Below are 26,453 nucleotides of genomic sequence, written 5' to 3'. Positions count from 1 at the left end.
TGCCCTGCTAACCTGCAGTGAGTGTCACCCCTGCATCCAGGACGGCTCCCTCTGTCTCCATTAGCCAGGCTCCAATGATCACCACGCTCCGGGTGCTCAGCTCCTCTCTGCTGTGCACGCAGCGCAGTGATCTAGAGGGGCATGTCTATGGACAGAGCAGCCGGCTCCGGGCCCCCTGAATGCTGGGGTCCCATAGCAGTCGCATGGTCTGCCTCTATGGGCGGTACGCCACTGGTGTTGTTCTATGTTGGAACCTGCTAGGAGCATAACAGGAAAGCTCAGCAGGACTGTGTGTGGCTGAACCCACGCCTGGGAACCCTAGGCACCTGTCAGGCTCTGGGCGGCCCAGCGCGGCCGTTGCCCACGCCGACCGTTGTTTAAGGACTCGTGTTAACCCGGCTGCGAACCGGAGGACTTTTCTGTTTACCTGTGAGTTGCCGAATAAAGCTGTTTATGCTGGACTTGCTTGGGTCACTGCCTCAGTTACTGCACGGTGTGAACACCGCCGCCTTACAATATACAGTTAGGTCCATATATATTTGGACAGAGACAACATTTTTCTAATTTTGGTTCTAGACATTACCACAATGAATTTTAAACAAAACAATTCAGATGCAGTTGAAGTTCAGACTTTCAGCTTTCATTTGAGGGTATCCCCATTAAAATTGGATGAAGGGTTTAGGAGTTTCAGCTCCTTAACATGTGCCACCCTGTTTTTAAAGGGACCAAAAGTAATTGGACAATTGACTCCAAGGCTATTTCATGGACAGGTGTGGGCAATCCCTTCGTTATGTCATTCTCAATTAAGCAGATAAAAGGCCTGGAGTTGATTTGAGGGGTGGCGCTTGCATTTGGAAGGTTTTGCTGTGAAGTAAACATGCTTTCAAAGGAGCTCTCCATGCAGGTGAAACAAGCCATCCTTAAGCTGCAAAAACAGAAAAAACCCATCCGAGAAATTGCTACAATATTAGGAGTGGCAAAATCTACAGTTTGGTACATCCTGAGAAAGAAAGAAAGAAAGCACTGGTGAACTCATCAATGCCAAAATACCTGGGCGCCCATGGAAGACAACAGTGGTGGATGATCGCAGAATAATCTCCATGGTGAAGAGAAACCCCTTCACAACAGCCAACCAAGTGAACAACACTCTCCAGGAGGTAGGCGTATCAATATCCAAATCTACCATAAAGAGAAGACTGCATGAAAGTAAATACAGAGGGTTCACTGCACGGTGCAAGCCACTCATAAGCATCAAGAATAAAAAGGCTAGACTGGACTTGGCTAAAAAACAACTAAAAATGCCAGCACAGTTCTGGAAGAACATTCTTTGGACAGATGAAACCAAGATCAACCTCTACCAGAATGATGGAAAGAGAAAAATATGGCTCATGATCCAAAGCATACCACATCATCTGTAAAACATGGCGGAGGCAGTGTGATGGCGCGGGCATGCATGGCTGCCAGTGGCACTGGGTCACTAGTGTTTATTGATGATGTGACACAGGACAGAAGCAGCCGAATGAATTCTGATGTCTTCAGAGCCATACTGTGTGCTCAGATCCAGCCAAATGCAGCCAAACTGATTGGTTGTCGTTTTATACTACAGATGGACAATGACCCAAAACATAAAGCCAAAGCAAGCCAGGAGTTTATTAAAGCAAAGAAGTGGAATATTCTTGAATGGCCAAGTCAGTCACCTGATCTCAACCCAATTGAGCATGCATTTCACTTGTTAAAGACTAAACTTCAGGCAGATAGGCCCACAAACAAACAGCGACTGAAAACCACCGCAGTGAAGGCCTGGCAGAGCATCAAAAAGGAGGAAACCCAGCGTCTGGTGATGTCCATGAGTTCAAGACTTCAGGCAGTCATTGCCAACAAAGGGTTTTCAACCAAGTACTAGAAATGAACATTTTATTTACAATTATTTAATCTGTCCAATTACTTTTGGTCCCTTTAAAAACAGGGTGGCACATGTTAAGGAGCTGAAACTCCTAAACCCTTCATCCAATTTTAATGTGGATACCCTCAAATGAAAGCTGAAAGTCTGAACTTCAACTGCATCTGAATTGTTTTGTTTAAAATTCATTGTGGTAATGTCTAGAACCAAAATTAGAAAAATGTTGTTTCTGTCCAAATATATATGGACCTAACTGTATGTATATATAATTTTTTATTATTATTTCTATTCACATTGTTAGTTTTACTTTTCATTTTTTTATAATCATGCATGCTCAATTATGTGCATCTTCATCAGTTTTTCATTTTTTTTTATTACTTTATTGATCCTCAACTACATACTTACTGTTTTCATGGGCATCTTTTTGCCCTTTCAAGGGCATGGTCAGGGTGACTGCGTATCATGAACTGCGACCCCAGTTGCACTTCAGTGATGTCATCTCCTCGACTGTGTCATGGTAGCGTCCACGGCATGTAAGGAGTGGCGCCAGGTAAGATGATGCCTCCAATTAGTAGTCATTAAATACAGCTGTATTTTAACATATTCAAGGATATCCTTCTTCCGGCCACCGTACTCCCTGAGGAAGCTTAGGTGAAACGAGGAAACAATAATTCGCTAGCTTTGCCATCTGACCTTCATGCCAAAGTTTTGGCAGAAAGAAACTTTTCTGCATACATGATTGCAATATACTAGGTTCATTATATTTTATTGCCAGGCAGCTTTCTCCCACTGGCACTGCAATATTGTGATTTTTACCACTATATCTTGTTTTTATATTAAATCAATTGGCATGGTCATAAGACTTTAAATATTTATACAATGTTTTTTCACCAATATTGTTTTTTCGTAATCATGATTTTAATCATCCTGTGATTCATGTTTAGAGTTATTTGTGTCCAATAAAGTTAACATATTTAATACATTAGTTATACTAATTATTATGGCCTTTATGGAATGCTTTCTTTAGGCTTCTATCATATTCTTATAACTAATGTTTATTTTGGTATTTCCTTCTAAAATTGATTTCACAACATTTTTAAAAGACTGAACTAACATTAATGTCTAGTTGGCACAGAAAATACAAGCGGTAATATTGGGTGCGGCAGTCAGATACTGTACAAGTGCAAAAATATTAGTGCGCCTGTGACACAAAAAAGTTTAAAAGAATGAAGTATTATGGCAGTGTTTAAACCTGTACGTTCGATGCAGGAAATACATATGGCAATATTGGGTGCGACAGTCAGATACTGCATAGTAATACAGAATTTTTTATTTTCTACATTTTAACACATTGAACTAAAATCAAAGGCGATAATAATTCTAATTCTAATTCATAAGAGTAAAAAGAATAGTGTGGTGCAAAATTGTCACTTAACTTGTTTACAAAACAGACTGATTAAAGGAGTTACAAATCCTACAAAAAATGTATTCCAAACAAGGCAATATAATATCATAACTTTATGAATGACAAATTAATAACATGATATTAATTAAAAAAACATATATTGAACAACAGACAAGTTAAAAGAAATAAAAGATGAGGGAAAAGGATGTGCAATATGTATACAAATATATTATTACATCATATATAGACCCATGAGAAAAATGTACTTTTATGTTCATAGAATTTTTACAAAGTTGACATTATCAGTATACCATATATACATATACATATATATATATATATATATACTTATATGTATATATATATATATATATATATACATATATATATATATATATATATATATATATATATATATATATATATATATGTATGTATTGTAAGGTAGCACTATTCATCACGCTGAAGGCCACTCGCTTCACCGGGTCAATTAAAGCACACATGCAACGTTTTTCCGGTAATTCACAGTACAGCAGTTTATTACATCTCATAAACCGCTCATAACATAGTCCATCTCAATGGCTCGCCGACATGTTACGCATATAATATCCGAGAGCCTTTCCAGTGACAGATATGCCCACTTGGCTCCAGATACAGCCTTCAGCAAGGTAACAATATCAATGTCCACATCAAGAGGTTTTTACCTTTGCCGGGTCGTAGCTGCTTCTCTCAGCTCTGTTCTGCCAAAGCTTTCGTTTAAGGTTCACCAGATGTGGCCTCCAGGTCACGTGCCTTCCATGGCTACTGGTATCCTAGACCCAGGGATCCAGTCTCTGCCTTCCAGGCCTCACCAGGCCTCTCTCTCCCCATTTCAAAAACCACCAGGATTTATATATCCTTTTGTGCACACAGGACCTGTGATGATGCCACAGTCACGTGATCAGTCACCTGAGGGGGAGGTATATGGTCAGCCAGAAAACACCCCCTGGACATTTTAGCAATGCAGCAAGCCACTGCATTACAGTATTGTAAGGTGGCTAATGGTTGCGTAGTCGATGGGAGGTATGTTTCACAGAGATGGCTGGACTCTGTGATGTAGCTTGGCGTGTTTCTCTAGTACACATAAGCACTAAGAGGATCGTTTGGTGCACCTGGGAGCCGGGTTTACAGGTAGCTAGGAGAGAATGGGCGGGTCACATGATCAGTCACCTGAGGGGGAGGTAAATGGTCAGCCAGAACACACCCCCTGGACATTTTAGCAATGCAGCAAGCCGCTGCATTTCATATCCCCCCCCCCCCCCGTTCAAACTTGTGGGGTTGAACACATAATATACACAATCATTATAACCCACAATTCACACAGAGACCATGTACTTGACATTTGCGCTGCTCAGCCCCTGGAACATTAGTCATCAATAATGAGCATTCCGATACTGAAATATCGGGTATCGGCCGATATTCGCAGTATCGGAATTCCGATACTTAATTCCGATACTTTTGCAATATCGTATACCGGAATCGGAAGTTCCCATAATGCAATGAGCCATTTTCATTTTATTCAGCCAATGAGGACCTTAAGAAGTGTGGGCACATCCTGTTAGGCATGTAGGCATCTTAACTAATGGCATGGCTGTGATTGGCTGCTGAAATGATGTCATGATGCACTATAAAAGCCGCCGCCGCCATTTTGAGCTCACTCTGCTGTGAATTCAGTTAGGGATAGGACGCTGTTGTTCTGAGGGACAGTTTTAGCTACCTATTTGGTCTATTCTGCTTTACCCAAGCTACTTTATAAATCGCTGTGCCTTGCAGTGCTAGTGCACAGTTCTCTGTGCTGTTCACCGCTTTCTGCAAGGTCTGGTGTGTGAGTGCAGCTCACCCTGTAGTGTGTGCTTCAGCCACGTCTGGTTGTAGTGCACTCAGTGTGTGTCACTGCCTCATACATTGTCCTTTTTTGCCAATTCACAATTTTTCCTGATTTCTCCTATTAGTGTGGTGGTTCCATCCGTATTCAGCTAAATTGGTTCCAAACACACTATATAGGAGTAGATAGAGAAATTTTTTTGCTCTTGCAGCGCTAGTGCACAGTGCTCTGCATCTGTACTGTTCACCGCTGTCTGCAAGGTCTGGTGTGTGAGTGCAGCTCACCCTGTAGTGTGTGCTTCAACCACGTCTGGTTGTAGTGCACTCAGTGTGTGTCACTGCCTCATACATTGTCCTTTTTTGCCAATTCATAATTTTTCCTGATTTCTCCTATTAGTGTGGTGGTTCCATCCGTATTCAGCTAAATTGGTTCCAAACACACTATATAGGAGTAGTTAGAGGAGCCTTTCTGCAGCATTGGGTCCTGCAGCCCCAGCAAGATTAGTATTAGCCTATTTTTTGCAGCCTCATCTATTGCATTGTAGGTTACCTTCCTACATTGTAATAGCTACAAAAAGTTTGTGATACTATCGTTATTACATCTTTGGGCACATCCAGTGTCTTTTTGTGACAAAAAAACCCTAAATAAAGTTCACCAAACACTCCACTTTACAGTTGTGTAGGCCACATTAGCTCATATTAAAGTCTAGTCCACACTTTATAAAATTAGTGTTTCTTATACCTGTTAGCAGCTGTTCAGGAATAAGCACACTAAGCCCTTAGTACTTTTCTGCCTATCTTTATCAGTCTACCAAGATGAAGAAGGCAGGGAGTAAGGCATGTGGTCGTGGGCGTGGAGTTTCTGCAGGGAGAGGACGTGAGGATTCTGTGCCTGCAGGGGGAGGACGTGGGGATTCAGTGCCTGCTGCGGGCACCAGTGACTCAGCATCCCTCAGTTTTACCAGGGAACAGTCCTTTATGCGCAGCTTTGTAGGAGCTAGCCGTACCCCACTGCTGCGCGAGGACCAAATTGAAGCCGTTGTCGGATGGATGGCAGCTAACGCATCGACTTCAATTAGTTCCAGATCCTCTCAGGTCCTGAGCACTGAAGAGCACCCATCTGTCTCTTCACCACCTGCCAAATTGCCCAGGCAGTCAGAGAGCCCTGGACAGGAGCCATCTCTACTTCTGTTCTCTGAATCTCTTGGCTTGGAAAGAGGGGGCCAGCCAAGCAGAATTCGAGAATTTGAAGAAGAGGTAGTATGCAGTGATGCGCAACCGTTTTGTCTCTCTGAATCTGAAGAGGCGGGTGGGCCAGTGCCTATGGTCATCAGCACACCTCAGTACGCATCTGATGATGAGACTCAGGTGCCACTTTCTGGTGCGTACTGTACTGTCAAGACTACCCAGGAGAAGCAGTTGTTTGAAGAGGGTGGTGTAGATGATGAGGTCCTTGACCCATCATGGCGTGAGGGACAGGAAGGTGGTGGGAGCAGCTCTGAGGAAGAGATTCCCCAAACGGCCCAAAAAGGAGGGAGAGGGAGGGGGCAGACTTGGTTGCCTGTAGCCTCCACTTCGGCACCCATTAGGAGCATGGCTCTTCCAAAATCCAAAGCGGGCGCTCCCAAGACTTGCAGTGCCTGGTCCTTTTTTGACACAGTTGCAGATGACATTTGCTTTGTCAAATGCAAGCTGTGTAATCAGAAGGTGAAAAGAGGGAAAAGTGTCAGCAACCTCAATACCACAAATATGTGGAAACATGTGCGGACCAAGCACGTGGTGGAGTTACAAAAACACACTGAAGACCTAGGCCAACCTACAGCGCCACCTACCACCTCTTCAGCTCGTGTTGTAGCCTCTTCCTCCAGCTCACACACAGCTGGTTCGGCTTCCTCACAGGATCGCCATGGAAGAATCTCTGGCACTGTTGTACAGAGACACAGTGTAATTCCACCCACAGCACCACTTTCCCAGTCATCCTCACACTCCCAGGCCAGTCTACAGCCATCGTTAGCACAGGCATGGGAGAAAAGGCGCCCATACTCGGCAAACCACCCCCAAGCACAGGCTCTGAATGCTGGCATTGCTAAACTACTGGCCCTTGAAATGCTATCATTCAGGCTGGTGGAGACTGACACATTCCGTAACTTTATGGCATTGGCAGTCCCACAATACAACGTGCCCAGCCGATTTTATTTCAGCAGGCAAGCCGTCCCTGCCCTGCAACATCATGTGGAGGGAAAAATTAAACATGCGCTACAAAACGCCGTCAGTAGCAAGGTCCACCTGACCACCGATGCGTGGACCAGTAAGCATGGACAGGGACGATACCTTTTCCTCACTGCCCATTGGGTAAATGTTGTGGAGCCGGGTACAGATCTTGAGAGTGGCGCTGTACGTGTTCTGCCAACTCCAAGGATTGCAGGAATCCAGTCTGTACACATTGACTCCTCCTCATACTCCAGTTCCTCTGAATCAGCGCTGCAGGAGCCGTCACGGTCTACCTCCACATCGACCCGTGAACGGTTACCTGTTATGGTGACCAATATGAGCACAGCCGTGGCCAAACGTCAACAGGCCGTATTAAAATTAATTTCTTTGGGGAATCGAAGCCACACAGCGCAGGAGCTCTGGAATGCCATCAAGCAGCAGAGCGACGTGTGGTTTGTGCCAGCGAATCTCCAGCCAGGCATGGTAGAGTGTGACAATGGCCGAAATCTGGTGGCAGCTCTGGGCCTAGGCAATCTCACTCACATCCCACGTCTGGCACATGTGCTCAACTTGGTCGTGCAGAGTTTTTTGAGGGACTATCCGGATCTTGATGCACTGCTTCACAAGGTCCGCATAGAGTGTGCTCACTTGCGGCGTTCCAGCAATGCAAGATCACGCATTGCAGCTCTGCAGTGCCGATTACGTCTTCCGGAATATCGCATCATATGTGACCTACCCACCAGGTGGAATTCAACGTTACATATGTTGGAGAGGTTGTGTGAGCAGCAGGCAGCAGTAATGGAGTACCAGCTGCAGCAGGCGCAAACAAGTCGCAGTGCGCGCCGTTCACACTTCACCACCACTGAGTGGGCCTCTATGAAGGACATTTGCCACGTTTTGCGTGCCTTCGATTATTCCACGCGGATGGCGAGTGCAGATGATGCACTAGTCAGCATGACTATCCCCCTTATCTGCCTGCTTGAAAAAACACTGCAAGCACTAAGGGACGAGCTTTTGGAAGAGGTGGAGGATGAGGAGTCACAAATGCCATCTGCTTCTCTACAGTCTGCGCAACGTGGTTCCTCACAAAGGCCTAGGCAGGGGACACTTTGTGAGGAGGATGAGGAGGAGTCAATGGATGAGGAAGACATCTGTCCAGAGGAGGGAGGTACACAATGCTCTACAGCGAGGGTGGGGTGATGCAGAGCAGCCAGAGATCACGCCTCAAGCAGGGGACAGCGTTTCTTGGCCAGTTGGCAGTCTGCAGCACATGGTTGATTTCATGCTGCAGTGCCTGAGAAATGACCGCCGCATCGCCCACATTCTCAACACGGCTGATTATTGGGTGTCCACCCTCCTAGATCCTCGCTACCCGGACAACTTACAAAGCCTCATAACACCGTTGAACCGGGAGCGTAAAATGCGGGAGTACCAAGACGCACTGGTGCATTCCATCATGTTCTCCATTCCAACCGAGAGCAGTGCTGCTAGTGCTTTACAAAGCAGCTCAGTGCGTCGAGGCAGTGGAGGAAGCTCTGCACAAAGAGGGAGCAGAAGCAGCGCCTCAGCACAAGGCAAGACCAGTATGGCCGAAATGTGGCAAAGTTTTGTGTCCCCGCCGCCACAAATGTCTACACCATCACAGACGGCTCCAGTCAGCAGGAGGCAACGTTTCCGTCAGATGGTGACAGACTACATGTATTGCCCTCTTAGTGTACTCCCAGACGGCTCTTCTCCCTTCAAGTTTTGGGTCTGTAAGCTGGATACATGGCCAGAGCTTAGTCAGTATGCATTGGAGGTGCTAGCTTGCCCTGCTGTTAGTGTATTATCGGAACGCGTCTTTAGTGCCGCAGGTGGTGTACTAACAGACCGTCGCATGCGACTATCCTCCGATAACGTTGACCGGCTTACTTTTCTCAAAATGAACAAGGCCTGGATCTCTCATGAATTTGCCAGTCCTCTTCCAGAATAAATAATTGGTTGGCAACAGTATCCAGGTCTCCTGTTCTGTTCATGTTTCTACCACCTGAACTGTAATCCCTGAGCTCCAACACCGCCAGTTGGCGCTCGGAAGTGCCGTCTGCACAGTCAACACTTGCTGCCGTGTTATTGGGGTTCAGTAACGTCAGCTGTTCACCTGCTGTGCGGACGGCAATTTCTCCTGCTCTGTCCACATCCACTGTACTACTGATTTAAAACCTCCTCCAAATACACCTCTGGCTCCTCTGTTTTCAGTATTATCCCTGAGCTCCAACACCACCAGTTGGCGCTCGGAAGTGCCGTCTGCACAGGCAACACTTGCTGCCGTGTTATTGGGATTCAGTAACGTCAGCTGTTCCCCTGCTGTGCGGACGGCAATTTCTCCTGCTCTGTCCACATTCTCACTACTACAGATTTTAAAGTTGCTCCAATTACACCTCTGGCTCCTCTGTTTTCAGTATTATCCCTGAGCTCCAACACCGCCAGTTGGCGCACGGAAGTGCCGTCTGCACAGTCAACACTTGCTGCCGTGTTATTGGGGTTCAGTAACGTCAGCTGTTCCCCTGCTGTGCGAACGGCAATTTCTCCTGCTCTGTCCACATTCTCACTACTACAGATTTTAAAGTTGCTCCAATTACACCTCTGGATCCTCTGTTTTCAGTATTATCCCTGAGCTCCAACACCGCCAGTTGGCGCTCGGAAGTGCCGTCTGCACAGTCAACACTTGCTGCCGTGTTATTGGGGTTCAGTAACGTCAGCTGTTCCCCTGCTGTGCGGACGGCAATTTCTCCTGCTCTGTCCACATTCTCACTACTACAGATTTTAAAGTTGCTCCAATTACACCTCTGGCTCCTCTGTTTTCAGTATTATCCCTGAGCTCCAACACCGCCAGCTGGCGCACGGAATTGCCGTCTGCACAGTCAACACTTGCTGTCGTGTTATTGGGGTTCAGTAACGTCAGCTGTTCCCCTGCTGTGCGGACGGCAATTTCTCCTGCTCTGTCCACATTCTCACTACTACAGATTTTAAAGTTGCTCCAATTACACCTCTGGCTCCTCTGTTTTCAGTATTATCCCTGAGCTCCAACACCGCCAGTTGGCGCACGGAAGTGCCGTCTGCACAGTCAACACTTACTGCCGTGATATTGGGGTTCAGTAACGTCAGCTGTTCCCCTGCTGTGCGGACGGCAATTTCTCCTGCTCTGTCCACATCCACTGTACTACTGATTTAAAACCTCCTCCAAATACACCTCTGGCTCCTCTGTTTTCAGTATTATCCCTGAGCTCCAACACCGCCAGTTGGCGCTCGGAAGTGCCGTCTGCACAGTCAACACTTGCTGCCGTGTTATTGGGGTTCAGTAACGTCAGCTGTTCCCCTGCTGTGCGGACGGCAATTTCTCCTTCTCTGTCCACATTCTCACTACTACAGATTTTAAAGTTGCTCCAATTACACCTCTGGCTCCTCTGTTGTCAGTATTATCCCTGAGCTCCAACACCGCCAGTTGGCGCACGGAAGTGCCGTCTGCACAGTCAACACTTGCTGCCGTGTTATTGGGGTTCAGGAACGTCAGCTGTTCCCCTGCTGTGCGGACGGCAATTTCTCCTGCTCTGTCCACATTCTCACTACTACAGATTTTAAAGTTGCTCCAATTACACCTCTGGCTCCTCTGTTTTCAGTATTATCCCTGAGCTCCAACACCGCCAGTTGGCACACGGAAGTGCCGTCTGCACAGTCAACACTTGCTGCCGTGTTATTGGGGTTCAGTAACGTCAGCTGTTCCCCTGCTGTGCAGACGGCAATTTCTCCTGCTCTGTCCACATTCTCACTACTACAGATTTTAAAGTTGCTCCAATTACACCTCTCACTCCTCTGTTTTCAGTATTATCCCTGAGCTCCAACACCGCCAGTTGGCGCACGGAAGTGCCGTCTGCACAGTCAACACTTGCTGCCGTGATATTGAGGTTCAGTAACGTCAGCTGTTCCCCTGCTGTGCGGACGGCAATTTCTCCTGCTCTGTCCACATCCACTGTACTACTGATTTAAAACCTCCTCCAAATACACCTCTGGCTCCTCTGTTTTCAGTATTATCCCTGAGCTCCAACACCGCCAGTTGGCGCTCGGAAGTGCCGTCTGCACAGTCAACACTTGCTGCCATGTTATTGGGGTTCAGTAACGTCAGCTGTTCCCTGCTGTGTGTCCGGCAAATTCTCCTGCTTTGTCCACATCCACTGTACTACTGATTTAAAACTTGCTCCAATTACACCTCTGGCTCCACTCTGTTTTTAGTATTTACCCTGGGTTCCAGCACCGCCAGCTGGTTCTCGGCAGTGCCTTTGGATTAGGTGCCTCCTTCTCGGTATCCAAGTTCCACCAACGTCTGCTGGTCCTTGGTAGTGCTTTCTGGCACAGGTACCTCCTGCTTAGTAACCGAGTTCCAGTACCGTCAGCTGGTCTTCGGCAGTTCCATTGGCTCTTGTACCTTCTGCTACCCATCCGGGTTCCAGTACCGTCAGCTGGTTCTCGGCAGTGCCTTTGGATTAGGTGCCTCCTTCTCGATATCCAAGTTCCACCAACGTCTGCTGGTCCTTGGTAGTGCTTTCTGGCACAGGTACCTCCTGCTTAGTAACCGAGTTCCAGTACCGTCAGCTGGTCTTCGGCAGTTCCATTGGCTCTTGTACCTTCTGCTACCCATCCGGGTTCCAGTACCGTCAGCTGGTCCTCGGTAGTTCCATTTGCTCTTGTACCTTCTACTACCCATCCGGGTTCCAGTACCGTCAGCTGGTTCTCGGCAGTGACTTTGGCATAGGTACTCCCTCCTGCCCAGCCTGGTTCCAGCACGCCAGCTGTTTCCGGGTAGTGTCAACGTCACTTTGCCTCCAATGCGTTGTCCTGTCGTGTTGCGGTCGGGTTAGCCGACTCTATGGTGCCTGCAGTTTAGGTGACTCCTATGTGGGCTGCGGGATCTGGCAATGAAGGCTGGTTCCATAGTGCCAATAGGACAAGCACCCCCTGTAGGACTGTGGGTTTTGGTAACTGCGGCCGGTTCGCGGCCTTGAACTTTTTTTTACATGGGTACCTTCTGCTACCCATCCGGGTTCCAGTACCGTCAGCTGGTTCTCGGCAGTGCCTTTGGATTAGGTGCCTCCTTCTCGGTATCCAAGTTCCACCAACGTCTGCTGGTCCTTGGTAGTGCTTACTGGCACAGGTACCTCCTGCTTAGTAACCGAGTTCCAGTACCGTCAGCTGGTCTTCGGCAGTTCCATTGGCTCTTGTACCTTCTGCTACCCATCCGGGTTCCAGTACCGTCAGCTGGTCCTCGGTAGTTCCTCAGCTTTCTTGTACCTTCTGCTACATTTCCAAGTTCAAGCTTTTTGAAATGGTTCTTGGTAATCACTCTAGATCTCCCTGACGAGGACCCTGAAGACGAGGACCCTGAAGACCAACCCTAAGAAGATGAGGACCCCGAAGACGACGACCCTGAAGACGAGGACCCTGAAGATCACCCCGAAGAAGACGAGGACCCTGAAGACCACCCCGAAGAAGACGAGGACCCCGAAGACGAGGACCCAGAAGACCAACCCGAAGAAGACGAGGACCCCGAAGACGAGGACCCCCGAAGACGACGACCCTGAAGACCACCCCGAAGAAGACCAAGAAGATGACCCTGAAGAAGTTGACCAAGAGGACAAAGAAGAGAAGACAAGCACCAAGATACAGAGAAACAAGAGACAGAAAACCAAGAAGCAGATATACAAGAAGCTGCAGAACAAAAAGCGGAAGAACATTAAGCATAAGACTAAAAATCAGAGCAAAAGATAATATCGAAATTATAAGCAGAAGATGACTAAGCAGTGTATGGGGGTGAGTCCGTTCCTCCTCGTGGTGCCCCTGGAAAAGACCTGCTGCTGCAGGCCAAACTGAACGCGGACAAATCCTGTTGTAAATCTTTTGTGACGGGCAGAACGAAAGGTGTAATGTCCAACCTTTTATAGATAACAACTACAGGAATGCCTGTCACAAATAAGAATATGATGAAGAAGAAGAAGATGAAGAAGATGAAGAAGTAGAATATGAAAAATGTAAAAAAAAAGAATAATACGAAGAAGGTGAAGAAGAAGAAGATGAAGAAGGTGAAGAAGAAGTGGATGAAAAAGATGCTGAGGATGATGAAGGAGAAAGTGTGGGAGAAGTAAAAAAGAAGGTGAAGAGCATGGAAGTAGTGAAACATAAATATCTGACAAAATATAAAAATACTTAACATAGTCAATATTTCCGTAACTCAGAACGTCTTAAAAAAAAATATTAATTCCTGCTATTCCATTTGATTGGGCTAAACCTCTATGCCTTTATTGTCTCCCCCAATACATTCTACATTATTCTTAGTTGTTTTCCTTCATGTAGAATTAACCTACAAGGAAAGAAAGGGTTTATTTTCATTCCGATATTTCTGTCCCATTGACTTGCATTGGTTTCCGGTATCGGAATCGGCGATATCCGATACTTTTTCGGTATCGGTCCGATCCAATCCGATCCGATATTTCCCGATATCGGAAGGTATCGCTCAACACTAGTCATCAACATTAGCCCATTCCTTATGGACCTACCATCTCTCATTGTCACTAACTTCGTCAAGTCACATTTCCGAGTCGTAACCTTGTCAGACCTCCCCCGCTCCCATTGGTTAATACAGCAGTGTGACTCACTTGCCCTTGTAGTCAGGTCTGACTTCGTGCTGTCTTGTACTCTATTGGGTCGTTTGTATGGGCCTCTCAGACCTGAGTTACTGGACGCCCACTATCCTCAGGACATCTTGAAAGGTCTCTAACTTCTACTGTAGCCGTCCTATTATTGGAAGGGCCCTTTCTCGGTCTGGTCTCACAATTTCTAGATGGCTGCCACCTTCTGCTGCTCAGGCGATGCTGTCTTTCCATTCGCAGTCTGGCGAGATTCAACTGTTCTACCTCTCGCAGGTAGGTCACTTGGTACTCCATCAGCATGCGTATATATGCAAGACTTTCTTCCGTTCCTACAGCGGAGAATGACACCATGCTGTCTTCATCTGGTATCCAGTCCTAACGATCACGTGGACTGCTTACTTTCATCACACCAGACTTCTTTACCATCATTTGCATGGCTCAGCCATTTCTCCCAATGAGCTTTCTTACCAGAGCCTGAGGCACCCGGATGACTTCTTCCCACAGACTTTGAGATTTTCTCATAAGCTCCAGTTGTCTAATGGCTTGTTCTGTCTTCAACCGGACAAACCGCTTCGTGCGAATACATCGCCAGTGCATGTCACTTAGGATAGCCACCCTCTTCACTGTGACTTCGGTTGTGGACAGGACCACCAGCTGTTTAGCTCCTGAGGTAGAGTACACCTTACAGGCTCCCATGGCCTTCTTGAACTCTTCATGCACTGACTCTCTGGTGCATTCTTCTCTCAAATCTTCTGGTACAGGAGGCACTTGTACCGAGACGTTTCTGTCTCACCAATGGTCTCCAAATTATCATCTGGCTCAGGTTTCAGGGACAACTGACTTTCAGCTTCTTCGCCCTGTATGCTTCCCCTGAGCTGACTCCCAGCTATGAACTCAAGAATTCTCGTCTTGACCACTTCCATTTCATACTTATCTTCTTTTAGCACTCTCTCAGCTCTCCTCAGGTCTACCTTCTTATGGATTAAAGGATTGAGCGCAACTTGTTTGCCCTTCTCCTTCTCCAAGGAGGCCTCGTTCACTGATTGGTACTTTGCCAGGCGACCTTTGAGCTCGACAACTTCTTCCTCTAGCTCAGCTACTCACCTCTCAGCAACCCATCTCTGAAGCTCTTCCTGCTTCAACTGCTCCTTTATCAGCAGAACTCTCTCAGACCTCTCTGTCTCCAATGCGCCCACTCGGCTCTCGACAGCCAGTCTCTCAAGCTTCTCTTGCTTCAAATGGGCTTGTAACGTCTCCTTGAGCTCCTTGATCTCGGCTCTTACATCCACCGAATCATCCAAGCTCACATTATTCGAGAAGGCATTTGCTTCATACCTCCCTTCTCCGATAGACTCCTCCATCCTGCAGATTCTATCCTTAAGGCACATCTCTGCCCTCTGGAGATCACCACAGAACATCTGCAGCTCCTTCACCTGAGCTTCCAGTCCTGGAATCTTTCTGCGGAGATCATCATTCTCATCCCGGGTGTCCTGTATAGTGGTCTCAATCACTTGGCGCATGTGTTCTGTATCCGCCTTATCATCCTCTAGTTTTTCCTTAACCTTGAGGAGATCCTCATAGTCTCTCTTAATTTGTTGCAGTTCCTTACTAAGTTCACCATACTCCTTCTTGGATTCACACAGCTCCCGGTTGAACTGTTTGCACAGTCGTTCTAGGTTTTGATCACGTCCAGAAACTTCATCCTGCAGTGCCTCTTTTAGGGCAGACAGCTCCCTATCCCTCTGGTGTAGACCCTCATCCAGCTTTTGCTTCACCTGCATCAGCTCTAACTGTACCAGGGAGAAACAATCTTTCATCTCGCACAGCTCATCTTCAAACTCCGCTTTGTCAAGCTTCAACTGAAAAACCTCCTCTTTATTTTTCTGGAACTTTTCCTTCCAGTTGTTGACTTCCTTGCTGCTTTCCTCCAGTTCTCGCTGTAAGTTCCTCACAACCTGGTTTATTTTCTGTCGTTGAGACTCCAGGCTCAGCTGGTCTGAGGACACGTTCTCCAGGTTTTTCCTTAGCTGCTGCACGTCACTCTGATACTGCTGCCTGACAGGCTCCAGCTCTTGGTCAGGATTGGCCACCTCCTCTTTCAGGGCTGTTGGTTCCTGATCCTTCTGTCTCAGTAGATCACCCTGCTTGTAACTAATCTGCACAACTGCATCCAACTCTTCTGCTTCTAAAGGAGGATCCACACTCGGAATAAAGGCACACAACATTGCATTTTCTTTATTTGCCCTTTCAGCAAAGGCTACAGGAGCAACTTTTTTGTGGCCCTTGCGCCGTCGACGACGAGAGGGGGACTTTCTCACCTCGTCTAGCTCCTCCTGACTGAACTCTCTTTCTATTTTTGTAGTGTCACCATCAGCTATGGGGTCTGTGTCACTCCCCATGGTGTTGTGGACCAACAAGTCACCTCCCATTTTGACGTCAACCCCTTCTACTGGAGCTACCCTGCTATCAACGATCAAATTGTCATTTTTAGGCGGTACCAACCCACAACCAGTAACCAATTTTGTTTTTCTATACTCCACGCTCTTTTGAAGCTCCGCCCCTTTTGAGACTCCACCCCCTTGTGGACACCCACACCTGTAGGGGGATTTTTTAAAAAAAAAAAAACCCCTCGCGATAGTCTTAGGACCCAGTTCACAACATCTCTTACCACCTCCCCGGGCACTCTGGGACAATCCCGGCGCCCCAGGAGAACTCACAGAATGGTCCGCTGCCGCCATTCTATACGGTGTCAACAGCTCCTGCCGTTCCTGCACCATGTCCTGTTGCTGTAACTTTAACAGGTACCTTAACCGCTCAGCAACTTCAGTCTCATCTGCTGCTCCCTTCACAGCCATCTTTATCTGCTCCTGCATTTCTTCAGAAAACTCTATTTTTCTGAAGAGCGTTTGCAGATGGTTATCTAACCACTTCTCCATTCCATCTGGGGATACTGCTCCATTCATAGCCATCACGGTACACTGTTCACATTAGACACTTCACACCGCTCTCCCCGGAAATTTTTCGTGGCCCCACCAAGCCACAGCAAACCAAGTTTGAGTGCGACGACAATTTTTGTAACCCCGCCGAGTTACAGCCAGATGCTTTAATCTTCGTGACCCTGCCGAGCCACAGCAAACCAGGTTTTAGTGCGACGACAATTTTCGTAACCCCGCCGAGTTACAGACAGATGCTTTAATCTTCATGACCCCGCTGAGCCACAGCAAGATGCTGGCATCTACATTCGTCGTCCTGTGTCGTTACCCCTAGCAACCTGGCTGCAGTTGCCCACATTCTCCAACCACATGTAAGGTAGCGCTATTCATCACCCTGAGGGGCACTCACTTCACCGGGCCAATTAAAGCACACATGCAACGTTTTTTCGGTAATTCACAGTCCAGCAGTTTATTACATATCATAAACCACTCATAACATAGTCCATCTCATTGGCTCGCCGACATGTTACACATATAATATCCAAGAGTCTTTCCAGTGACAGATATGCCCACTTGGCTCCAGATACAGCCTTCAGCAAGGTAACAATATCAATGTCCACATCAAGAGGTTTTTACCTTTGCCGGGTCGTAGCTGCTTCTCTCAGCTCTGTTCCGCCAAAGCTTTCGTTTAAGGCTCACCAGATGTGGCCTCCAGGTCACGTGCCTTCCAAGGCTACTGGTATCCTAGACACAGGGATCCAGCCTCTGCCTTCCAGGCCTCACCAGGCCTCTCTCTCCCCATTTCAAAAACCACCAGGATTTATATATCCTTTTGTGCACACAGGACCTGTGATGATGCCACAGTCACGTGATCAGTCACCTGAGGGGGAGGTAAATGGTCAGCCAGAAAACACCCCCTGGACATTTTAGCAATGCAGCAAGCCACTGCATTACAGTATTGTAAGGTGGCTAATGGTTGTGTAGTCGATGGGAGGTATGTTTCACAGAGATGGCTGGACTCTGTGATGTAGCTTGGCGTGTTTCTCTAGTACATATAAGCACTAAGAGGATCATTTGGTGCACCTGGGAGCCGGGTTTTCAGGTAGCTAGGAGAGAATGGGCGGGTCCAGCTACCCACATACCTCTCCTTTGGGTGTGATTAACAGCCTATATAATTGAGGCTTATGTTTGTCACATTAAAAAAAAATAATAATAATTTTCCCCAATGTGGAGCTTAGTGTTTTCCACATGGTTTTTTTTGCCTTCCTTTGGATCAACATGTTAGGCTATGGGTTGAACTAGATGGACTTAGTCTTCCTTCAACCTTAAAAACTATGTTACTATGTTACATGGTCTGTGTTTGGAGGGAGAAGGCCTCCTGTGTGTTGTCTCCAGACTGAGCTGTGTGCTGGATGCTTACCAGCCTGTGTGACCACAGGTCTGGTTTACCAAGAGACTTTGCTTAAAGGACTGTTCTCTTTTGCTTTTGGCTGCACTAAAGGCTGTTTGTTTGCATTTTGCTTTTAACGGTTTATGAAGTTAATAAACTGCTATGGGCATTTAAAGCCTCCTGTTTGTCTCTCATCACACCTGAGTGAGTACAATCCCAACAATTGGTGTTAGATGTGTGGGCAGCGTTCTCAGTGAACACGTGTGACTGCTATAAGAAGGACTTCATGTCCTGGGTGAAGTCTGCCATAAGTCAGCAAGTGACACAAGACAAGATGGAGGACCTGCTCAAGCATCTGTTGTAGATGCAGCAGGCGCAGCATCAACAGCAACAAGCGCAGCATCAACAGCAACAAGCGCCGCACCAACAAATGCTACTGCAACTGCAGATGGCGCAACAGGAGACCACCAAATTGCTTATGCAGTAGCTCCAGCTCCAGCAGCAGGCCCAACAGGATCAGTGCTGACAACAGCAGCAGCAGATCGATTTGCTAGCAGAGGTGATCCGTGGCTCGGCCACAGCTCCGATGATAAGGTTGAGTGAGCGATTTTTCCATTCGGAAGACGGTAAGGGGAGCCCTGCAGAAAATGACCCCGGGGCATGATATAGAGGCATTCCTGACGGTGTTTGAAAGTGTCGCAGAGAGAGAGAGACTTCTGCCAGAGCAGTGGGTAGAGGTGCTGGCGCCATACTTGATGGGGGAGCCCCAGAAGGCTTATTATGACTTAGCTTTGAAGGACGCCAAGGAGTATGGTAAATTAAAAAACAAAATTCTGGCGCGCTTGGGGGTGATGATGACTGTCAGGGCACAGCGGGTCCACTGCTGGGCATATTACCGGGACAAACCCCTTTGCTCCCAAATGTTTGACCTGTTGCACCTGGTCCAGAAGTGGCTGCAGCCGGAGTCCTCTACGCCTACGCAGATGCTAGAGCGAGTGGTAATGGACAGGTTTGTGCACTCCCTTCCGAGGCCCATACAGACTTGGGTTGCATAGAGTGTACCCTGGAATGCGGATGAACTGGTCGGACTAGTTGAGAGATACCAGGGGGTTTAAGGTTCCTTGGGAAGGCAGCCCACTCCATACTGGGGATCCCAACAGGGGGCGAAGGCCCAAAAGGGGGTGGGGTGTCCAAGGTCCAATGGGGCGGGGGAGGTGGTGCCCAAGGTCCCTACGGTTGATGTGATCTGCTGGAGGTACCACGGCCCAGTTAGGGGTCACAAGCGTGTCCCGTGAAGGTGAACGGGCGGCAGGTAATCGCGCTGCTAGACTCTGGGAGTCTGGTGACCCTTGTGAGGGCCACTCTTCCTCTCCAACCGATCCTGGGCAAAAAGGTCGGTGTACGGTGCATTCATGGCAATGCTAAGGACTATCCTATGGCCTGAGTGGACATTGAAACAGCCCATGGTACTAAGTACCACAAGGTTGGCGTCGTTCAGACTCGGGACTTTTGTTTATTTTGGGATCTGTGGGGGAAGTGTTCAGGGTTCACTGGCGCGGTGAAGAAACCAGGTAACCCTGAAGAGGTATCACCACAGCCAGAATCAGACGGATTAGCCTGTTGTGTCCTTGTGGAGGATGAGGAGGTTGGATCCCCTGAGTCTGACATCCCAGAATTAGAGGTGACCAGCGAGAATTTTGGGTCTGCCCAACATATGGACCTAACTCTGAAGGAAGCCTTCAATAATGTCATGGTCATAAATGGAGTAGCACAGGAGCCAGGGGCTGACACCAGGTTTCCCTATTTTATGATAAGTGGGGAATTATTGTACCGGGTCACAAAAGTGAGGGAAGAGCTGGTGGAACAGTTAATAGTGCCGGGTCCCTATAGACGGAAGGTGTTGGACATGGCCCATTCGCATATCTTGGGGGGACATCTAGGAGTGGAAAAAACACAGGAACGGATTATGCAGAGGTTCTATTGGCCCGGGTGTCACCGGGAAATATTAAAGTATTGCAGGTCCTGCCCTACGTGCCAGTTAACCGCTCCCACCTCTCACTTTCGAAGTCCCCTCGTGCCATTGCCCATTATTGAAGTGCCATTCGAGAGAATTGCCATGGACTTGGTTGGTCCCCAAGTTAAATCTGTTTGTGAGCATCAATATATCTTGGTTATCCTGGACTATGCCACACGCTATCCGGAAGCAATTCCCCTGAGAAACTCCGCAAAGATTATAGCCCGCGAATTGGTCCACGTATTTTTCCCGGACAGGTTTACCAAGCGAGATCCTGACCGACCAGGGAACACCTTTTATGAGTAAGATGATGAGGGAGTTATGCAAGGTCCTGCAAATCTCCCAACTGAGGACTTCCATGTACCATCTTCAGACAGATGGCCTGGTGGAAATATTTAATAAAAAGCTAAAGAGTATGCTGAGGAAGGCAATAGAAAAGCATGGTAGAGACTGGTACTGTCTCCTCCCATATCTGCTGTTCTCCATCTGAGAGGTTCCACAGGCCTCTATGGGGTTCTCGCCTTTCAAACTTCTGTATGGCCGACATCCGCGAGGTCTCCTGGATATAGCCAAGAAAATCTGGGAAGCTGAAGTCACGCCCCACAGAAGCATCATCAAGCACGTGACACTGATGCAGCAGAGGATTGTGAAGGTGATGCCCATTGTCAAAGAACATCTCCTCCAGGCACAAGAGGCGCAGGCCAGGGTCTACAACCGCTCAGCCAGAGTGCAGCAATTCAATCCTGATGACAGAGTCCTCGTTCTGATACCTACCGTGGAAAGCAAGTTCTTGTCCAAGTGGCAAGGACCGTATCAGGTGGTGGAAAAGGTTGGCAATGTGAATGATAAGGTTCATAAACCGGGACGACGTAAGCCATACCAGATATATCACGTCAACCTCATCAAGCCGCGGCAAGACAGAGAAGCGTTGGACGCTCAATGCTTGCTGTTCAAACCAGAAGGTGAGGTTGGAGGGGTCGCAATAGTGGAGACGCTAACAAAGGAGCAAAAACAGCAGTGTCGGGAGTTGCTGCAGAAGAACAGGGACCTGTTCTCAGAATTGCCGGGCTGCACCAGTGTCACAGAACACAAGGTTCTGACGGAGCCACATATGCATGTGAACTTGAAGCCCTATCGGATACCTGAGGCCCGACGAGAGTTGATCTCCAAAGAGGTGGCTTGTATGCTGAAGCTCGGTGTCATTGAAGAGTCCAAGAGTGGTTGGTCGAGCCAGATTGTCCTGGTCCCAAAACCTGATGGCGAGTGGAGATTCTGCAATGACTATCGGAAATTGAATGAAGTCTCCAAATTCGATGTGTATCTGATGCCGCGTGTCGATGAGCTGATTGAGAAACTTGGGCCAGCAAGGTACATAACCACCTTGGATATGACAAAGAGATATTGGCAGATCCCCATGGCACAGGGAGAAAAGGAGAAGACTGCGTTTTCTATGCCGGACGGATGCTTCCAGGATGTCCGGATGGAGTTTGGACTGCAGTGGGCCCCTGCAACCTTCCAGAGAGCTACGGATCGAATCCTTGCACCCCATAAGAAATACGCCGCAGCATACCTGGACGATATTGTTATCTTCAGTCGGAATGGGAGAGTCATCTGGAAAAGGTCCAGGCAGTGTTTGATGCTCTAAGGAAGGCAGGGTTTTCAATAAACCTGAAGAAATGTGCCTTGGGGAAAGATGAAGCCAAATACCTGGGTTATGTAATGGGGAGATGCGAGATCAAACTCCATATCAGTAAAGTGGAGGCAATCCAAACCTGGCCAAGACCGCTGTCAAAGAAACAGGTTTGAGCCTTCCTGGGATCGTGGGATACTATAGGAGGTTCATCCCAAACTTCGCCATGGTGGCCGCACCTCTGACTGACCTCCTTAAAGCGACAAAATCAGCCATGGCCAAGTGGACTGCAGCGGCGGAGACGGCCTTTCAAGAGATGAAAGTGGCTCTGTGTAGGCAACCGGTTCTGGTTGCCCCCGACTTCAAGAAAGAGTTTGTACTAAAGACAGATGGCTCAGATGTTGGTTTAGGAGCAGCGTTTTCCCAGGAGATACACGGGGAGGAACACCCTGTCCTCTAACTGAGTAGGAAGCTGTCCTCATGTGAGAAGAATTTTTCCGTCATAGAGAAGGAATGCATGGCCATAAAGAAGGCAGTGGACACGTTACGGTACTATCTATTAGGTCGAAAATTTAGATTGGTATCCGACCATGCCACACTCAGATGGATAAGGGAAACAAAGGGTAAAAATGCCAGGGTCATTCTCTGGTTTTTAGTCCTACAGGATTTCAACTTCCATGTAGAACATAGAGCAGGGAAGCTACATGGTAATGCCGAAGATCTCTAGAGAATCCCCTGTCTGGTAGTAGAAAGTGCCAAGCCCCACGGCTTTAGGCAGAGGGGGGAGGTATGTGAGGTGGCTAATGGTCGTGTAGTCGATGGGAGATATGTATCACAAAGATGGCTGGTCTCTGTGATGTAGCCAGGAGTGTTCCTCTAGTCACATAAGCACTAAGAGGATCGTTTGGTGCACCTGGGAGCCAGGTTACGGGTAGCTAGGAGAGAATGGGCGGATGCAGCTACCCACATACCTCACCTCTGGGTGTGGTTAACAGCCTATATAATGGAGGCTGTTGTTTGTCACATGGTCTGTGCTTGGAGGGAGAAGGCCTCCTGTGTGTTGTCCCCAGAATAAATAATGCTACTTAACTACACTGTGTGCAGAATTATTAGGCAAATGAGTATTTTGATCACATGATATTTTTTATACATGTTGTCCTACTCCAAGCTGCATAGGCTTGAGAGCCAACTACCAATTAAGTAAATCTGGTGATGTGCATCTCTGTAATGAGGAGGGGTGTTGACTAATGACATCAACACCCTATATAAGGTGTGCTTAATTATTAGGCAACTTCCTTTCCTTTGTCAAAATGGGTCAGAAGAGAGATTTGACGGGCTCTGAAAAGTCCAAAAATGTGAGATGTCTTGCAGAGGGATGCAGCAGTCTTGAAATTTCGAAACTTTTTAAGCGTGATCACCGAACAATCAAGCGTTTCATGGTAAATAGCCAACAGGGCCGCAAGAAGCGTGTTGGCCAAAAAAGGCGCAAAATAACTGCCCATGAATTGAGGAAAATCAAGCGTGAAGCTGCCAAGATGCCATTCGCCACCAGTTTTGCCATATTTCAGAGCTGCAACGTTACTGGAGTATCAAAAAGCACAAGGTGTGCGATACTCAGGGATATGGCCAAGGTAAGGAAGGCTGAAAAATGACCACCTTTGAACAAGAAACATAAGATAAAACGTCAAGGATGGGCCAAGAAATATCTTAAGACTGATTTTTCAAAGGTTTTATGGACTGATGAAATGAGAATGACTCTTGATGGGCCAGATGGATGGGCCAGAGGCTGGATCAGTAAAGGGCAGAGAGCTCCACTCCGACTCAGACGCCAGCAAGGTGGAGGTGGGGTACTGGTATGGGCTGGTATCATCAAAGATGAACTTGTGGGACCTTTTCGGGTTGAGGATGGAGTGAAGCTCAACTCCCAGACCTACTGCCAGTTTCTGGAAGACAACTTCTCCAAGCAGTGGTACAGGAAGAAGTCGGTATCATTCAAGAAAAACATGATTTTCATGCAGGACAATGCTCCATCACATGCATCCAACTACTCCACAGCGTGGCTGGCCAGTAAAGGTTTAAAAGAAGAAAAAATAATGACATGGCCCCCTTGTTCACCTGATCTGAACCCCATAGAGAACCTGTGGTCCATCATAAAATGTGAGATCTACAGGGAGGGAAAACAGTACACCTCTCGGAACAGTGTCTGGGAGGCTGTGGTGGCTGCTGCACGCAATGTTGATAGAAAACAGATCAAGCAACTGACAGAATCTATGGATGGAAGGCTGTTGAGTGTCATCATAAAGAAAGGTGGCTATATTGATCACTAATTTTGGGGGTTTTTGTTTTTGCATGTCAGAAATGTTTATTTCTAAATTTTTTGCACTGATATTGGTTTACCTGGTGAAAATAAACAAGTGAGATGGGATTATATTTGGTTTTTATTAAGTTGCCTAATAATTCTGCACAGTAATAGTTACCTGCACAAACAGATATCCTCCTAAGATAGCCAAATCTAAAAAAAAAACCACTCCAACTTCCAAAAATAGTAAGCTTGGATATTTATGAGTCTTTTGGGTTGATTGAGAACATAGTTGTTGATCAATAATAAAAATAATCCTCTAAAATACAACTTGCCTAATAATTCTGCACACAGAGTATATATATATATATATGTATATATATATATATATATATATATATATATATATATATGTGTGTGTAAAAAAAAAAAACCCTCACACCACTCTATCGCACGTTTCGCTATCGCTTTGTCAGGGAAGTTACGTTCTAATTTTTCCATTCATTGTTCATTGCTGGAGACAAAGTTGATGATGAAAGTTGTATGTTAGATGTTTATGTCTCCCATTATTGTGACGTTGCCACCTATAATGTTTGGATGTTTCAATATTCAGAGTTTTTTTTCTGCAGGTCATGTTAAAGGAGACGTTTTGATTGACCTCAGTATTGGTTCCATGATTCATCCTCTCTATGCCGCCTGTGAATTTTTCAAGCACATCATAGTGTTGAAAGCCAATGACAGATGCATAATGGAGCTGAAAAGATGGGTGGACGAACGTACAGGAGCATTTGATTGGGGACATACTGCAAAACTTCATGTAGACATAGAAGAAAAAAGGTGAAGTATTTGTCCAAAAATTGGGAGAGCCTCAATGTCATTGTTTCTACAGTACAGAAAATATGAATGCATTCGTAAGTCCAAATCTTAAGGCTAATGTTGGCCAAACCAGTAGATATCGACAGGTTCGGCCAACAATCTAATGTGTATGGGGTGGTGGCTAACTGGTGGTGAGGGGAGGTGCCCATCACACATGTCCACTTTTGGTCTGACAATCGTATTGTTCTAACAGAAATAAGCCACTGGCTGATGAGTTGGCCACAGACACAGTGTGAAAATACAATAGTCTTGGTTGTTTTCACGTCTTTCCCCAGTGCTTAGAAGCCAATAGTCCAGCGCTAACCACGGACCTCTCATGTCATCCCATGGGACAATCACTTTCCTCATTTTTCGCATTTCTTTCAGTGACCAATTAGAGGACAAAGATGAAAAAATGAGATCAGCCCTTCAACATATTGTGAAATGTGACTTCGAGAAAGAAAATATGGTGGATCCCATCGTCTTACCACTAGCTGATTGTATCATCAGTGTTTGGCTCCTAGATGTTATCAGCAAAAGCCAAGATGATTACATCAGATATCTCAGGAAGATCTCACAGCTGCTGAAACCCGGAGGACGCTTCATATTAATAGGGGCATTAAATGCAACATATTACACAGTCGGGAAAAACAAGTTCCATATTTTCAATTACGATGAGAATTTGTCCCTGAAAGCTCTCAGTGGAGAAGGTTTTATTGTTGACTGTTTGAAGGTTAAGGAGAGAACGTCTGTGAGTGACCTCATTGACTATAAGGCTGTCTCATTCATTGCAGCTCACAAAGAGATGTCGGTCTGAGATGACAGAATCTGAGTCTCCAAGTCAAGTGCTATATTTGAAGCCTAAATTCTATTAATGTCATTATTCTGTGTCTAGTGTGGAAGACTATAAATGATTTGTCTTTATTATAAAAAGTCTTAATCTTAATAATAATCTTAGCAACTTGCACAACACAGCGATCAGATTGTTTATGGTTATCAGTAAATGGCGTAAAAAAAAAATGGCATGCTTGATTTTTTGTTTCCATTAAACCCATAAAAAATTTAAGAAATATGTAACGCTGAGACCGTATTCACAAACATAATCACAAATGTCCAAAATGAATCAGTACTCTTCAAAAAATTCAATATTTCAACACTATGTTGAGCCCAAAGGATTTTGCTCAACAACCAAGAAGAGAATTTGATAATATAAAAACATTATTTTTATTGAATATATATTTAAAAAATCACAAACAACAATCAAAACAGGGAATAA

The 26,453-nt window shown here is 46.6% G+C and overlaps 1 protein-coding gene across 2 annotated transcripts in view; it reads left to right on the top strand.

Annotated features, from left to right (window-relative positions):
• The window catches only part of LOC141165393 (nicotinamide N-methyltransferase-like), a 64,184-nt gene extending 38,066 nt beyond the window's left edge, over nt 1–26,118 (top strand). For both annotated transcript variants that reach the window (XM_073650983.1, XM_073650984.1), the window contains 2 exons: nt 24,952–25,159; nt 25,565–26,118. In XM_073650983.1, coding sequence (XP_073507084.1) covers nt 24,952–25,159; nt 25,565–25,994 — 638 coding nt within the window. In that variant the 3' untranslated portion in view covers nt 25,995–26,118. The remainder of the gene's footprint in view (nt 1–24,951; nt 25,160–25,564) is intronic.
• Nucleotides 26,119–26,453: the final 335 nt, after the last annotated feature.

The sequence above is a fragment of the Phyllobates terribilis genome, unplaced genomic scaffold (assembly GCF_046119375.1).
Source record: "Phyllobates terribilis strain yellow unplaced genomic scaffold, ASM4611937v1 Scaffold_11__3_contigs__length_659146591, whole genome shotgun sequence".
NCBI classification, from domain to species: Eukaryota; Metazoa; Chordata; class Amphibia; order Anura; family Dendrobatidae; genus Phyllobates; species Phyllobates terribilis.
This window is presented reverse-complemented; position numbering and strand designations above follow the sequence as displayed.